This window comes from Mya arenaria, chromosome 11 (genome assembly GCF_026914265.1).
Source record: "Mya arenaria isolate MELC-2E11 chromosome 11, ASM2691426v1".
Lineage (NCBI taxonomy): Eukaryota > Metazoa > Mollusca > Bivalvia > Myida > Myidae > Mya > Mya arenaria.
Window position 1 is genome coordinate 3,884,738 of NC_069132.1, and position 17,726 is coordinate 3,902,463.

General features: G+C 37.7%; 1 protein-coding gene across 1 annotated transcript; it reads left to right on the forward strand.

Annotated features, from left to right (window-relative positions):
• Positions 1 to 1,681: 1,681 nt before the first annotated feature.
• Positions 1,682 to 15,457, forward strand: LOC128207129 (prospero homeobox protein 1-like). Its single transcript, XM_052909896.1, has 5 exons — positions 1,682 to 1,958; positions 3,542 to 5,294; positions 7,379 to 7,533; positions 10,554 to 10,698; positions 13,341 to 15,457. Exons 2-5 carry the CDS (start codon positions 3,624 to 3,626, stop codon positions 13,524 to 13,526), a joined length of 2,157 nt encoding a protein of 718 aa, XP_052765856.1. The 5' UTR covers positions 1,682 to 1,958; positions 3,542 to 3,623; the 3' UTR covers positions 13,527 to 15,457.
• Positions 15,458 to 17,726: the final 2,269 nt, after the last annotated feature.

Genomic DNA, 17,726 nt, shown 5'->3' on the forward strand with positions numbered 1-17,726 from the left:
TTCTCCTCGAGGATGATTTGTCAGAATATTATGTTGTTGACAACTTCATATGGGCCTATTTTTTCATTAATTTCATTTATTATATATATATATATATGTATGTGTGTGTAGCGCCTCGGGTTAGTACAACTTAAACTATATATATATATATATATATTATATCTCGTATATACATATATTTTTTTTAAATAAATAATAAAATAAAAAACAACAACATCTAAATAGAACATTTGTCTTTTACCATTCTCCGACCGATTTAATTATAACAATTGCATGTTACGCTGTATGTTAAGTTAAAAGCGAAAGGGTTCCTTTGACATTACACATGTTCAGCTCTGCACCAATGCCCAGTGCACAAGCCTGCCGTTTGCCTTCATGTTACCGCTCGACAGGCGAGGGGCCGGAGTGGTGCGGGCGACATGTGGTCAGCGCTCTCAGCCGCCTGCCGTCCGTCAAGTCAAGTCTGTTGTCCACCGCGCCATCTTGTGCGGTCAGGTCGCCCCCGGTCGTCAGCTGCGACTGATTGGTGTAATTTGTAAGTAGTATGTTTGATTTAATCAGATTGTATCATACGACTGAAGGGACGTTTCTGTTGACTATTTATCAATATATGATCTATAATGCAGTCGTCTTTCTAACGCTAGATAAAAATCATTGATATTTTATTTTTAATGGTGTTGTAATATGTGCCGTGTGTATCATAACGCACCATTTAATCTTCACTTAGTACGGTAGTACGGATCCCAGTGAGTGATGTAAATAATTGATAGTAAAATGAACATTACATTGCAGTGTGGGACACTTACAAATACTTTCAATCAAATTGAAATAATGTTTTCGTTAAATGAAGTCTTATGACAGTACCATTTGCATGTTTTTAATCGGGTCAAAAGGTTTACCAATTATCTCCCTTGGACCTACACAATTTAATGTACTTCGGGCAGAATAGAACAGCCAGTTTATAAAGGCTTGTACAATCGTTCAAATACAAATAATAAGTATGTACAAATAAATTCTTGTCACGTGTCTAAATATATGATTCTATAAATAGTAGGTAATTTATAAAAATTAAGGGTATGTTCTAAAGATAGAGACTGTACAAAATAAATTATATTGTTTTTATAATCTTGATAACAAAGGCGATGAGAAAAATCAACATGACTTTGTTATCTTAAAAGCTGTATTATTAATAATTGAATTACGTATAGCAATGTAATTAGACATCGCTAGGTTTAATACAGTAATTTATTATTATTTAAGTGTCAAAAACAAACGGCGGTACGGCTATTCGAACCCTGATTTTCTGTGCAACACCTGTAATGGACTGTCCCCGTGTTACATAACTTAAGTATAACCGTCGTTTCCACCGTACATAATAGCGTAAAAGATGAACAATGTAGTTACAATACTCTGCAATGAAAACAAATGTCATCACAGCAGCTGTAACCAAATCCTGTACGGTTTTATCTGTCAATCTCGCATCAACCTTATTCGCCTTAATATACTCTCGACCAATATTTACCACTCTCCTCGTGTCCTTCTCGTCTCCGATCTCCGATAACGGTTAAGCTGCGCGTGCCAAATGAAAAGAGGCGGAGTTTCGCATTACGAAAAGTGCCGAAGGCACGCGAAGATACAAAATAGGCGGCGCTATTGGCACGCGACTCGTATCTTCTTTTGTCACGCCTTTTTAGACACCAAGTTATAATCTTTATATATTAATCTTCAATCTTTTGCTTCGCAATGTACAAGTGAATAGCATATTAACAGGTGACGATTGACAATCATCATCAAGAGAGAACGACAGTGATTATAAAAGAAACATTCGAACTTTTATCGTTTCGTCCCCATATTTGTTTATTTTATGGATGCATTAAATGCGTCGGAGGACTTTAAAAAGTTTAGTTATTGAATGTGCAAAGACAGTTGGACTACAACAGCAGTTTCTTCTGAAAAAAGTAAGTATAAGAAAATTAAAAAAAATGTTTGTTGGTAAAGAAGAAAAAGAATAAATATTGATTCGTTTTATAAAATAAATCCATTTCCATTTTGACAGTTATTTTGATGCCAAATGCCTACTTAAATGGATTGATATCGAAAGTAGTTGTTAGAACTTTATTGTTAAGACTATTTAAGATAAATATATGTTAGTCTATACACATAAAATTGTATATGTTATATATAATTACTGTTAATTTATAGGTATATCAAATCGAGTTCGTTCATTGTTTTGATATAAACTAATAGAATGTTATATACATTAAGTTATTATAATGACTAGAAGCAGGTGTTCCAATAAGATATTTGAACGTTTTGCACTAATCTCTCAGCAGATATTTTGGTTTGCACCTAACAAATATTATTGATATATATTGCCGTTGTTCTTCTACTAATATACAGACAAATATTAATATAACCTACACTTTTGATAAAATCAACATATGAACGTAAAATAATTCCTTATTCATAAAACACATTTCTTTCCTTAATCGACTAACTTCGATCATAAAAAAATCTGTCTTGACGGTAAGTTATAGGCGTAATCAAATGTTTCATGGACGTATCGTCCCTGCCCGATTTGAAATGCACTATATGGCACGCAAAGACACACATATTCTTTCACTGTGTGCCGACATCTGGTGTGAACCTCTTACCTGTATTCTTAACAACCATCAATTAATATTTGTATTTATGTAAATGGCAGGGAAGTGGTGTCATTCATTCTTTTCTTCATCATTTTTATTTTGTTTAAATTGACGAATGGTTTTTGAGCATTATTTAAAGTGATTTAACAGATGTATCTCTACCACATTTTGTGTAACATTCTCATCTTCTGAGGCTCAACAAACATTTTATATAAATATTAATTTACTATATTATCTTGTATTCCTGTTTTCCATTGAATTTATTTCGTTGCTTGTTCATGAATTCTAAGTATCTCAATATTGTAAATAAAAGTAAATTAATAAGAAAACATATTCAGAAAAAAAGACAGTACCTAACAAAGAGTGATAAAGTTTAAAGATATATAAGAGATGGGGAAAATAATATCATTTTTCTGAAGACGGACACTTCCTATCGGTTCCTGATCGACGGGATAATATTTTTTCCGGGAACACGTATCTACACTTGGCACGCGTACGGATGGCTGATAGCTTTATCACCGTGGACTTTGTTGGACAATTGTGTGATTGTTCTTACATATCTTATGATACTTTGCACGTTCATATAGATAAAACTAAGACAAGATTTGTTTTAACCAATTAACTATCGGTGTTAATTGTCAGTTTTTGTTTTCCGTACGTCTAAAACAATTTCTTTCCTGTATAAATATGAACTATAATGAAAGTTTGTTAGGGTACTTTCAACCTTACGATTTTCTTCGAATAAGAAAGAGTACTTTGCATAAAATTAAGATAAACACCAACCACTCTCTCAAGAAGCATCATTTTCTTGTTCGTGTTGTCGTCTAACAATGAGGTGTTGAAAAAAGAGATTCACGCCACGACTGAACACTTTATATGAAACCTTCTCTCTTCAGGTTGCATATCCTGTAACAAGCAAGACGTGTGTTTCCATGTGTGTTGACTTGCCAACACTCTATAACAGAGACCAGTGCTAAGATGGTCAACATTGATCACACTTCACAATCGCCTGCAATTCTTAGGGAGATATTACAAAACCGCGAGGCCCTACCACATGACCCTGTTACTTTAAAACCCAGGATGCCAGAACACACTAAGACCATGATGTCCGTCCACGAGAGTTCGCTGTCCGTGAACGAGCTGAATAGCGACCGCATGAGTCGGTCTGACCGCGGATCAGATTCTGGAAGTGACGAGGAGTCGAGTTTCCTTGACCAGAGTCGCGTAGACGAAACGGAAGTGGATGACGGGAAGTCAGATTTAGACGAGAACCAGTCAAATGGCGGAACATCCGGTGAAGAGGGCAAAGACGCAAAGCGCGCGCGCGTTGACAATCTGATGACCGCAATGCCACATCCGTCACCGTTTGACATCGAAGCTATGTACGGCATGGCGGAGGGCCGCCGAAAGCGGAAGCAGAGTCTACCTCAGCAGCTGGAACAGGCGGCCAAGATGAGGCGGCTTGAGGGACACCAATACGAGGAAGATATGTGGAACCTGCGGCACCAGCTGAGCGCTGTGCAGAACTATTTCCGCCACTTTGATGATAACATTCCAAAGCCCATGAACGGGTTTGGGGGGATGGAAAACATCCAGCGTCTTCATCAGGTTTACTTCGCTAATCTCTCGGCCGCGAGACGCGCTGAAGAGCTTCAGAAAGAGCAGCAGCAACAACAGACTGCACAGGCCAAAGCTGCCATCTTGGGCGCATTTGAAAAAAGGGTGGCAAGTGAACATGATCGTTACAATATAGCTGAACATGTACGTGAAACAGTAAATGCCAATAAGGGTCTCTCACAGGGTGTTGCTGAACTCAACGACAAAGAGCTCAATGAACTTATAACTTGTTTAAAATCAAAAATAGAGGATGCAGTTAGTGCTACAGTTGATTCTGAGCTTTCAAAGTTTTTCTCAAACCGCAATAAGCAGAAGGACATGCTAAATGAACTGAACAAAACAGAATTTTCTAGAAACGGCGATATGAAGCCAAATGACCAGGAAAAGAAAACCACAGATCATTCATTAAATCACATCCTACAAATGCCAGACAATAAATCAAACCCCTTTAACAACAACAACATATTTCGCCTTCCAGAAAGGCAGAGTGCGTTTGAACTCCCAAAGCTTTCCGGTGGGTTAACTGATATCCCGCGGCCGGCGTTTCCACCACATCCGCCTCTTGGCTATCCTCCCCTGTCATTTTATCTCCCCACGTCGCTCCATCCACCATCCATGTACTCATGCCCCATCGTTTCCCCGGAGCAGACGGAAGCCCTGTCGCTCGTCGTCAACACACCTAAGAAGAAGCGCACCAAGGTTACAGACACGCGCCTTTCTCCGCGTGCTGCGCGCGCACTCCTTCACGAAAATGGCTCACTTGGCACAGTATTTGACCATGAGAGGGTGCTTAATTCGAGCTTCGGGCAGATGAATCCTTCGTGTCTGCCCACCAGTGTTGCGGTCCCCAACCCGAGCCTCCAACAGTCTGAACTCATGAACTACTACAAAGAACAGCGCATGTGCGGCTCACCCGCCGACCACGAGCGCACCTCCCCTGGCTCCGCGTCCCCCTCCGACACCGGATATGGATACATGAAGTCTGACTTCTACGGCGACAATGACGTATTCGACGCACATGGCAAACAAATCGTATCCTTTTCAAAATATTTACTTTCAGAAATACCTATTCAATATCAGTGATTATATTCTTATTTCTTTGAAAATCTATATCGATATTACCAGGAAATGAAATCTCAACTAGTCGCCGCTGAAGGAAATCTATGTTTCAACAATAGAGTAAATCTTAGACATACGTGAGAAAAAGCCTTAAACAGTGCTCTTGAAATAGATTGTATTTACACCGTCTATTCGTGCGACCACTTGGCTTTTCTTTTCTTATGAATGTACCCGTCCGTAGAGAGATATATTCTATAGAGCCAAATTGAAGACCTTGGAATGACTTTCCAATTCAAAGAATATCATTTTTTGATTATCTTCGATCTGTCTGTAAGAATCTTAGTTGCGTCACAGACCGGAACTCCCTAAGGGCGAGGGAGGTTTCACGGAAGTAAGCTGGTCCATATCTTACATTACTCTACAGACTCGCGCAATACAATACATAATTATACTTGTCGTTATACATATGTTGAATGTGATGTCCCCCTGTATTTCAATGGTAACGGGACTGGTGACATTTGGAACGAACTTGATTTTCAAAGCTTGCATTCCCATGTTTAAGATCACTTTCCACATATTTGTGTATATAATCACGAAATAGCAGAATAATAAGAGCCCATTTTCTGCTCGTTTGGCACACTAGTGCCGTTTTTCTTGTCGTCGATTGTCGACGAGATGAAAAGCTCATTAGTGTAGAATTTCTACGGGTTTCTCTAAACACTCTTGTAAGGCGAGAGAGAGCTATTAAGAAAATTGCTTAATAGCCGATATGAAATAAACGATGGTACTCGATGTTCTCCGAATGGCATTGGATCACGTGACATTTAAGATGGCGCCCTGACGTTCAAGATGGGGAAGATGTTCCTTCCGAAATGTTTGCTTTAAGTGAATTCGATCATTAACACTCTGTTCAAGCATCGAATTCACCTTGATCGGGGTTCTTCAAATATTATGTTTTGCATTTAAAACGAATATAGTCTTGTATTTTCACGGCACATAAAGTATGTTTAATTGTTTTGGATTGTTTTGGGAAGTAGCTCAATAGACCTTTCACGATTAAGAAATCGTTGAGCGTTTAAACAATATATTTTGCATCAGCTAAAAATCAAACACTGTCACAATGGGGGGCTTAATGTTAAACAAATACAGTATCTGCGTAATTTCGTTTTTTTGTTAAAGGAAACATTCATGCAGAAACTTTTGAAGTGATCTCTGTACTTCTTGGTATTGAAATAATAAGACCCGTTGACGAATTAAAAGTGCATTTGACAATGAACATGTCATCTATTGAAAAACAGCTTTTTACTGCCGTTTTAAAAACAAATCACTGTCTATTAGACGCTTGCGTAGGAAACTTCCGGTGCTCAGACTCGGTATCCGGTTACAATGTCCTATTGGTACAAAGAGTAAGCCATCGGTTGACAATATGGGGCCATTTAGTTGGGGCCTTTAATTTGTGTTTTTGGTAATGTCTAAATGAACAACTTTCCCTCGAGGTTACCAGCCACCATCTGCCCCAGCTCTCGTGAAATCTCGCGAGAAGTGATCGACTTAACCACCCTCAACAGTCAATCAATTACTGGAACATTTTGTTATTCTTAACACGCATGTATAACTCTTTTGATGATTTGATTATAGGCGGAATCAATTGGAAAATGATACTTTAAGTAGAAAATATTGGAGTTAGATCGCCAAGGAGTATGACAAACAATTGCAATGCCCAATTAAATTCCATCTTAGCAGAATCTCGTATATTTGCATTAAAGAAGACGCATGTTTAGAAGAATATCTTCTTCATCAAGAGCGGTAAAAATAAATAAATACTTCCATGCATTTATAGCTATGTCTGAGCAGAATATCGATATGTCACGTCAAGACAAGTCTGAGTACTTGTGATTTTCTTTTACTTTTTGTTTGTATTTGAAATTAAATTAATTTGCTTATGTATCTTGATATAAAAATGTTATTGAAAACAGCAATTACATCCCATCTTTTGCACCAGTACAAATACTCGGTCATCTCTGTATACCACTATTTGCCTTAACCATCGCGTACAGACGGACACCCTAACCCCGATGCACCTGCGAAAGGCTAAGCTGATGTTCTTCTACGTCCGCTACCCGAGCTCCGCCATCCTCAAGGTCTACTTCCCGGACGTCCAGTTCAACAAAAACAACACGGCCCAGCTCGTCAAGTGGTTCAGCAATTTCAGGTAAGACATTTGGTTTAACTTAAATAATCTTTTGTGTAAGTGCATTAAAGACATTGGGTCATTATTTTCCATCGTATGCTTTCAAAATTGCTGGCGCAAATGTTTAAAATATGTTTTCGACGAAGACAAATACCAGTATACAACTATTCAAATGAGTTACAATAAGTTGTTTTTTTCATTCTGGGGACTTAAACAAATCCATTTCACTTGTTTCGTTAGAAATTGATATTTCAGAAAAATCGTGTTTGTTTTCACTCACTGCAAACTTTTTCCTTTTTGATCTCAGCACCAAGTCCGCAGTCCACGACCCCTAATCCCATAAAACCCGTCCCCCAGCTGTCCTCGGTCCCGTCGGCACCGTGACCTTGACCGTCATGCTACTTTAACAATATAATGACGCCAGCGGCCTTGCGTATCCTGAAAGTCTAACACCCTGCTATTAAAGTTAATCATATTGTTAAGATAAGGAGTCAATCTTCTAGTAAATTGCGACAACGATCTTCGCCGGAAAAGGTCACCTTTTCTGGCTGGCATTCAACATTGTTTTCTGTACTTATTGACAAAAATGAGCCTGTAAAGTATCATGGGAACAGCCGCCTTGATTTGTTTGGAATTTTAAACTGTAGAAATTAGTCGCATTCTTGGATGGCAGTGGGTGATGCTTGCTTTCGGATATATCTGCTCGAGACTAAAAATATGTGTCGTACAAAAATGGTTAGACAGACAAAGTTCTTTTCATAAAAGGACACTAATTCGGTGGCAATATCAGGTCACTCGATAGTTTGTTTTGCGATCTCTCCGCTGCGGTAATGGAGGCTTACACTCCAAATTTGGTTACCCCAGGAGCCTTGTCACAAGATCGTCATTTCCGAGGCGGCCAAGTGATGGCCAGACGGGCATTTCTTTGTTTAAAACATCTCAAAGATGACATTTTAGCAAATTTCTGACAAGGTGCCATATCTCCATACTGTTGGTCATATTTCACTCGCGCCATTCTTCTAAAAAATAATTCACTGTGGGATAGCATTTATTGCGGATTGTCTAGCCTGGGTATGGCACCCTTCGGATTTTTTCTTGCGTCAAAAATGTATTTTCATTGATAAAACCTGACAACACCTGCAGACCATTTGTGGGACACCATTTTCCACCAAAATAACATACATAGACATATAAAATAAATGGATCACGAATAAGTCAAAAGTTTCAACAAGTTGTCTTGGTGTCACAGCGGGGCTGTGAGAATGAACGCACGTGGCAAGACAAATCTTGACACTTGAGCTGTTGACATTTAGTTGATACAAATAAACAAACAAACATACAAAAACAATTAAACAGAGAACAGTGAATTTTAGTTTCTGGTATTTTTTTGCTTTAGATTGAAAATAATAGTAACAACAACAACAACAACAACAACATTCTTTCTTTTGTTGACGAAATGTCCTTAAAAATATGCAATAAAGTGAAGTCAAGTATATTTTGTGTTAGCGATTTTAAGTAAGTAAGTTGTTTAAGTTAATTTGACATGCGCAATTCAAACAAAATATATACAAAAAGTTTCACCCGAACCGAGGGGTCCACAAATCTCAAAGAGAGTTGAGCTGTTGACATTTAGTTGATATTGAACTATATCGAAATAAAAGCAACATACAAAAACAATTAAACAGTGAAGTCTTATATGTCCGCACCAATGGGATTGTCTTCCCGAGATTGATGGATTAGGAAAACAGAAATAAACACGCACTGTTACTTATTGGAAACACTAATGTTCACGGAAATATAGTGAAACCATGGCACCTTCAGGAAAGTTTGCCAACGGAATTAGCGGTCTCTTACTCGAAGAAGAGTAATAAGGCGCTAACCCGCCCGCTTAATGCTTCTAATAAGCCTACTTTACACGGATACATCGTTATCTTTAATAATCTTGGAATAAAAGCAAATAGCAACAGTTTGTTCTGGAAATTCTTTGTTAATAATTACCAAGGCGGCCTGGCACGGGTAAACATGAGATGTGTGTTTATCGTGCAACAACTTGGAGATTTTAATAAGAAATGATTTAAATAAACACCAAGGAAACGGGATATATTAAACAGCAGAGCCGAATGACAAATTTACCAAGATATTAGATTTGCTAAGATCATTGATCACCCTTAACATTGTTTGAGATTCCAAATAGATTTTCTAATTATTTTTTTTATTGTTTTATCAAACAATTAGACCGATAGCTCAGAACATCGTTAAAGTTAGCAGCGTGATTAACGACATCGTTGTTGACTTATAAAGGTGATTCAGAACTATTTCATGATTTGCTCACATGATTCTAGTATATTTAAATATAAACGTGTACAGCTAAAACGGTCTGAAATTTTGTGACCACAAGTGTATCAAGAAGACAATTTGACGGTTAACTACTATGACAATAACAATTTTGTTGACTTTATCAAAGTTCTGAACATTCGGCCCAATAATCATTAGCATAAACGAAAATCTAGAAAAAAAACGCTTGTCAATTCTCACGAGTAGAAATGACCCGTGCCTTTGTTGACGACTCGTGTCAACTGTTTTAAACTGTTTCCGTTGGTTCCGTAAATAAAAACCTCCCTTGATGTCTTGTGACATTTACTTGTTTATAAACACTAGTAAATATTCCCATACCATTGACTATGTATATACGGATTATAGGCTGTTTGTTCTTGATGTTAATGTGTGTTTTTTTTACAAATTTGAAGAACAGACCATTTTAACACAACTCGATCAAACCAATCCTAGCCCATCCCAGCCAAGCCCATCACACGCAGACGTAATGCATGTTACTTTTCGATATTTAAAAGAACTTGAATAACATGTTTCGTGTTCGTACATAAGTGGTGAAACGCGCTGACACAGATAACATTTAACCGGTGCAATCCAGGAATTATTAAAATTGAGATCAATTACGCCTTAAGGACTCTGCCAACTGTTGACTGTTTCATAGTTCTTTGACATATTTCATCAAATAATGATGCCATGTTCGTACATTCCAGGGAGTTTTACTACATCCAGATGGAAAAGTACGCGCGTCAGGCGATCGCGGAGGGCTGCAAGCACTCCGAAGAGCTAGCGGTGACGACGGATTCTGAGCTGTACCGCATTCTCAACCTCCACTACAACAGGAACAACCAGATCGAGGTGAGTGATCAGAGATGCTAGCTTTGGTATGTGTCTTGTTGAGTCTGCAGACGGGGAAGTTGGGTTAACAGAAGTATTATGGGGACCATGCCTTGCACCCTTTATTATCTTAGGGTCGGCAAGGATGCATGTAAAACACATCAGCCAATGAAAGGTTATACACAACCTTTTACAGTGATGATTACACCTGTTAAATCGTAAATCACAGACAGTTCCTCTCAGTTCTTACTACACTTCCGCACCAAGTCATCTACAGTGATGGCTTGAGGTCCTTCTTGTGTTCTTGTGTAACGTATTGGTGTTGGCAAATACTAGTAAATAGCATACAGGATGAGTTTATATTCGCTCGACTTTTCGAGGGGAAAAGACGAATACTTATTGCAGCTTTAGTGTCGGCGTCGTGGGACAATAACTTTAACTTGGCCATACCTCAAAAAAAGATATTTAAATGAAACATGGCACACATATAGCCAGGGACATTAAGCACACGTATAACAACTCTGGATTTGATGAATGTTGAGTTTCCACTATACCCAATTCCCGACTGAAAAACATGAATAAGAACATACAAGCATTGGTCCGCGGCGTAACAATTAGGTACTCGTGTATCATTCCGATGTTTCTTTATTTATTTGGTCTCGTCCATTTCCCTCTCCATCATCGTCTTCTGCACAACGCATTTGTTTTTAATCGGAAGATTTAACATTTATTTTGATGACATTTAAAATCAAGGTTTTTTACAAACACCAACAATACATTAGACATTGTTGAAGCACTTTGCCCCACCGCGAGGGTTACTACAATATATTTTATTTCCTCTCAGCAACCGTCTGCAGCGATAATCTGTTCTGCAAATCTAATGGATATATGACAGACTGGAGGTACAAAATGCGGATGCATTAGCGTGGCATAACGGGAAATATTACTTTTACTTTTAATAATTAATAGTTCAACTTTCTTTAAGTCTTTGTAGCATTTATTGTTGATGGGACAGAGTACCGACTTCTAAACATTAATGTTGAAATCAATAGGCATTTTCTTAAAACTCCAAAGATTAATTTTCATTTAAGCCACGTTTTCCACATGTTGTCAATACAGAACGCTTGAATATTTAATGACCACTTTCTTCAGTTGTTTACGGCATAAGAACTTAGTAATTATCTTGAAAGTGTTTTGTTATCATATCCCATGAGTGCGACACTTTCATTAGAAACACTGAGTATTTTTAAACAAATAGAATAGCCACCCTATCAAAAATACATGACTTTCTTTATAATTCCTTATCGGGGTCCGGCAATTAAAGCATGTCTTTTCAAAATATGATTGCTGGTCGTCATAAAGTTTTGCTCGGTTGTCATTTTTCTATGAAATGCTAGTCGAGTGCGGCCTGAATTATTGATGGGGTGTGCTTGATTCCTCTCTCCTTCGAGACGAGCACGAGCCATTATACTTTCCCTCTCGAAAACCAAGATGTGCGGTGATATTTTTGATGATCATTAATAGAGACTGAGATGCTTAAAAAGAAGACACAATTAACTAATGCACATTTACTTCTAGAATATTAATATCACTTTAAGGTCACCAGGGATTTGAATTTCAATTGCAATGGAGAATCCAGCATGCCATTAAGAATGGCTTAGATAGAACGTCTCCTTTTCTCTCATTGGAGAAAATTTATTTTCTTCCAAGAGCCCTGCCCCCAGGGACGTCAAATTGCAGCGTTATGGCATTTAAATTACCGAGCGAGACTCTTTGGACATTAGGTTTGTCATATCAAGATATATCTACTCATAAAGTCCCCCAACAAATAGGAAACTCATCTTGATCAGCTCAAAATAGAGTCTTTTCAATACGTGGAACGGAAAAGAGAGGAAAAGTTATGGATATATGGCCTTGTTTTGACATTCCTTTCTCTATACAGACAAAAGCTCGTCTTCTTGATAATAAGCCTGGGGAGCACTCAACAATGGCTACCCAGGGAGCAGTATGAGATTGCAGAAAATGATGACACAGGCTTGTCATGGCGAAAAACGTATCTGGGAGCCTTGCTTCTAATGCATTCTTTAATTTCGCCGCTAATCGAAGCCTCCTTCACTGGCGTTAATCTATCTCTGGTATCCTTATCTGTGTCGGTTTATCTTTATTCTTTAGGAAGAATCACAATGCTTTCAACGGGGTCTCCCCTAGGAAATCAGCAAGCTTATGAGACTGTGTAAAATCTCGTCTGCTTTTGGAGTCAAAGATTCAAGATGAAGTTTTATTAGTTCTGAAGGCGGGAAATAAAACGAAAGGATTGTATCTGACAAAACAAATGATACAAAATTATCTTTGCAATCACCCTGCGGCCAATAGTCTGCTCAAAATTGAATTTGATTATTTATCTATCCATATAACCAGAAGTTCTTTTGTCATAATTGACAGAAGGGAATACTTATGCCATACATGGGAATATATGTTGGGTATCCCGATTCAGTTAAGGTACTCACTTTCAAGTGAAGAAGCAATAAGAACCGACATTATGATACATTTTTGCTTTCCATGGTAGCGGCGGATATTGGATGAAACGTTGTGGGAAAGGTACAAATACATACATATTCTATAAATGAAAATATTCATTGATGATATGCATTTCATTATCGCAGGTCCCAGAGAACTTCCGGTTGGCGATCCAAAACACGTTGCGGGAGTTCTTCCTGGCGGTGGTGGCGAACAAGGACTCTGAGCCTTCGTGGAAGAAGCCCATCTACAAGGTTATCGCGCGAATGGACGACTCCATCCCAGAATTCTTCAAGTCGCCAAACTGGATGGACCAGCTCGGAGACGCTTGAGTGACGCCTGCTGACCGAGGGTTGGCCGCCAAACGGAGCGGGCCGGCCGAATTGGAGACGCGTGGTATATTGTTGTACATTATGTATATGATTCAATATAAACACGTATTTTGACAGAAAAAAACGAACGTTTGAGAAACGAGTTTTAATATACGTGGGACGTGTTTACCCGTTCCCGACATGTGTGAACCTTTCTTGACTAATAATACCTTGCGTATTAGCAAATAACGTCTAGTTGAAGCGGGTTTATAGCTAAAGTGTGAATTTATAATTACATTACTGACCGACTTGGTGAATACAGACGTGATTTTGGTAGGTGGCCATGGGTTGGTCAATTTCCAAACATCGTGCCAGTCACGTGACACTCTAGGAGCGGTGAATGAGAAGACTCGAGTGGAAACATTTGAGAAGTCTATGAGCAATGTATATTTTGTATTGAGTGCACTTTATAGTGCGTTTTGTAATAGGTTTACTGAAATCAATATTAATTATGGCGAAAATCAAAGGCATTGTGCAATGGCTGGTGTTTCTTAGTTGTGGTTAGTTTATCTTTTTATAATATTTTGTATGTAGAACTTATATGTTTTGTTAGAAAATGTGCAATGGACAGATATACGAAAATAAACCTGACAATCTTTGACATTTTAAATAGAATCAAGCATTGTGCCCTTCGATTGTCATTTAGAGTCGTTTTATGTCGCTTACGTATCATGGCAGACATGTTGGGATCATGTTGTCCGGCGGCGTCCTCGTTGACGCCATCGTCGTGCATGGCGTCACGCTTTCATGTCCGCTTTCGAGCTTGAGTATTTCTTATCCAAACTTGGTTACAATGTTACGGCCCTTGAATTGTCCGCTCTTGAGCAATTCTTATCCAATCTTTGCCAAACTTGGTCGCATTTTTTATGAGAATAATATCTTGAACACATTCGGTCAACAGCCGGTCAGTATCAGTACTACTTATAGTTATGTATGATAATAACAATAAAAAAATACCATTAGTAAAAGCGGGCGCCCTAAACAGGCGATATTTTTAATGCGGAATTCTAGTTATAATGAAGTAACCGTTAAAGAAATCCTGGCATTCCAGTAATTCCACTTATACACTATTATTTTATTCTCACGGATCTAGTCAAAACCAGACGTACATTTATTGTCATTGCATTCGTGTAACCATTTTGTAGCCTAGTATTATAGTTACATATATTTACATTGAGAGATTACCATGTTTTCAACATGTATAGTTGTTTTTCTAAGATGTACATACATTCATATTAAACCATCATGCTTATCTAAAAGGACTTTGCATAATTCATTGAAATATTAACATATTTATTTTATTTACCGAGTAATTATTTTCTCTCATTAGAAATACATCACGGTTTTATACATTAAACCCTTTTAAGATATGATGGATTCTTGACACACAGTGATGTATGTATTGTTGTGGAGATTTTGCCCCCATGCAAGCAGGCACAACATGTTACCATACAACATTTCAATTAAATATCTTGAGGCAGGCAATACAGGAGATAATTAATGCCTCAGAATGATATATAGCTATGAATAAATGTTTTATCTTTTGATAAAATGAATCATAATATTAATATACACACACACATTTTCTTGTCAGCAGAACATCTATTATTTCCCATTTTTGTCACTTCACTGTTTTAAGTTTAGCAATGATTAAATGCTGTCCATATACTAACCATTCCCCCCCCCCCCCTCCCCAACTTTTATCCCATCCCTTTTCAACTTATTTATACTATGTACATGTATCTAGTACACACGTGTCATCCTTGCTGTACATACGAGTATTTATTTTACATTCCTCTTTGGCACATGTGTTTCGTAACATTCATACATTTTCACATTATTTGATTGTTATACTGTTATGGCTACTATAATTATGTTTGATATTACTACAAAATAAATATCGATTCCTTATTGGCTTTTCTTTTATTAATGTTAAAGGTACCCTTAGTGACTTCCTGTGTTTATCGTTATTGTAGCTCCCAAGTTAACAAGATCTCAACCCATGATTAAATCTACATGACAACATGTTAAAGCTGCACTCTCACAGACTGACCGTTTCGACAACTTGTTATTTCTTGTCTAGGAATGAGCAAATTTTTGCTTACATGTCTGGAAACCAATGATATACTACGGCTAAAAAAACATCATATTTAAATTGAAAAAAATGATGTTTTATGCCGATCAACTCATTTTTCTTAAAGCGTTAGAAACGCTTTTAGCCTTAAATATCAATTTTCGACCGTGAATATGAAAACTGCGATCTGATTTCTTCAGCAGTCTAATATCACTGATTTCAATATATTTACAAAAGTGGCACAAGACATAAAAAAATGGAAAAAAAAGTTTCCGTTTTATCAATACGGTCAAGCTGTGGGAGTGCAGCATTTAACACTAGATTGAATTATATTCTAGTACATGTACTATCAAAAGTCAAAATGATTTCAAATGAAAAAGGAATGATCATTAAATATTTCTTTCTACTCAATGTATGATAATAACTAAGTAGGATCGATATACTTCTCTGGGTAGAATCCCACTTCAGTGCAGACATTCAAATGTTACGTGGGTATATTTCCGGCATATTGAAAACTATCATTACCTTCATGCAAGCCAAAACCCCGGCATCAAAGGCTTGCTTCGAATTAAAGACGCAAGCCTGATATTATACAGAATTAATTACAGATCTTTAGAAAAAATACTCCAGGAAGTTAACAGGCAGTGGCGAAGTCACTTAGTTACATTTACGGATTAGCAGTCGAGTCAAAGAAAATGTCTAACTACCTGAGCGGAATGCTAATCTTCTTACACGGGCATCTTTTGCGGCCCTTTGTCTTCGGGTCGTGTCTTCCTGCGAAGTAAATTAAACCATGAAACCGCAAATAATTGCGATTGTGAACATGTAAAGTGGTCCGGGGAAAAGTCGGTACGCTTGACAATCTTTTCAATTTTACGGAAATTAAGACTGCTGCGAAATTGAATATGAAAGACGTTCGCATTAATAGGATTCGGGCTGTGCATCCTGTCCTCAGGTGAGATGCTCGGGTACAGCGACCCTGGAAAGGCGTGCACTGGTTGTCCGCAACGTGCGGTGGGCCGGCATGTGCACGGTTCGTCTTTGGACCCTGTTAAACCATCAAAAACCGTGTCCAAATGTTGTTGTTGTTTTAATACCAGAAACCATTATTTTTTCTTATCAAGTCTTTAAATGAATTTTATCATTTAAACATGCATGCAAACATGGGTGGACTGTGGTCGTGATTGGGGAGGATTTATGGAGAAAAAAAAACAATTATGTGTTGAAGATTGTTTAAGCCATTATTACATTCGAGTATGTTGCCTGTAATCGCTACGTAATAACATTGACTTTGTTTTATTACGATAGAACGATAGTAAGGTATTACATTGAAAAATGGGAAGAAAAAACTATCAAAGAGGTTAAATTGGGTTGGAAAAATGGACGCCTCTGACGCGTGCTCTAAAGACAGCCATAAAATTCGTATCACCATTAAATTCGTCCCTCATTGACATCTTTTAAGTTTTATCTTCCACCATTATAATGTTTAAATTTAATATTAGCTTGTTTCTTATGCGTAAAAAATGATAAAGAAAATCGTTTTAGCAGACGACCGTCTCCCTCCACCTTTATGACGGGCAGGTGCTCCATAAATTGAAGGATATCAATTTGGTAATGTTATAAAAAGCCCAGAATACTTGACCTTTTGTGTGAAAGTAAAAGCCATGAAATTGATTTTCCACTAAAGATGCTTAAGTATAATTATAGTGTACTCATTGTCAATTACCGCCTATGAACCATACTGTCAGAATCATTTACATTCTTTCATATTGTTCAAGGAAATCAGCATGTAGCGATTAAGAATGGTACTTTATGACTGGCGCTTGCACCATGCGTTGTATTTTTTTATTTACCAAAAATGTGTATTTATTGCCATGATAAACAACGATACAAAATAGCTTTTAAATATTTATTAAATATCATGACTGATGAAGGAGATTGTACATGTTATAACATGTCTCTAAACACATTTCCAGGGTGTTCGTGATCATACCCTTTTAAGGCATAAGTCGACGACAGTGACGCGTCCACTTTTTTCCTCGCTTCGTAATCCGGTAATGCTGTCTTCGCTCTATTCTGCTGCTTTC

Bases quoted from the DNA above. Each gene is read 5' to 3' on its own strand.
- LOC128207129 (XM_052909896.1), top strand. From the start codon at position 3,624: ATGGTCAACATTGATCACACTTCACAATCGCCTGCAATTCTTAGGGAG. The intron at 5,295-7,378 runs GTATCCTTTTCA...CATCGCGTACAG, and splicing joins ACGCACATGGCAAACAAATC to ACGGACACCCTAACCCCGAT. The intron at 10,699-13,340 runs GTGAGTGATCAG...TCATTATCGCAG, and splicing joins ACAGGAACAACCAGATCGAG to GTCCCAGAGAACTTCCGGTT.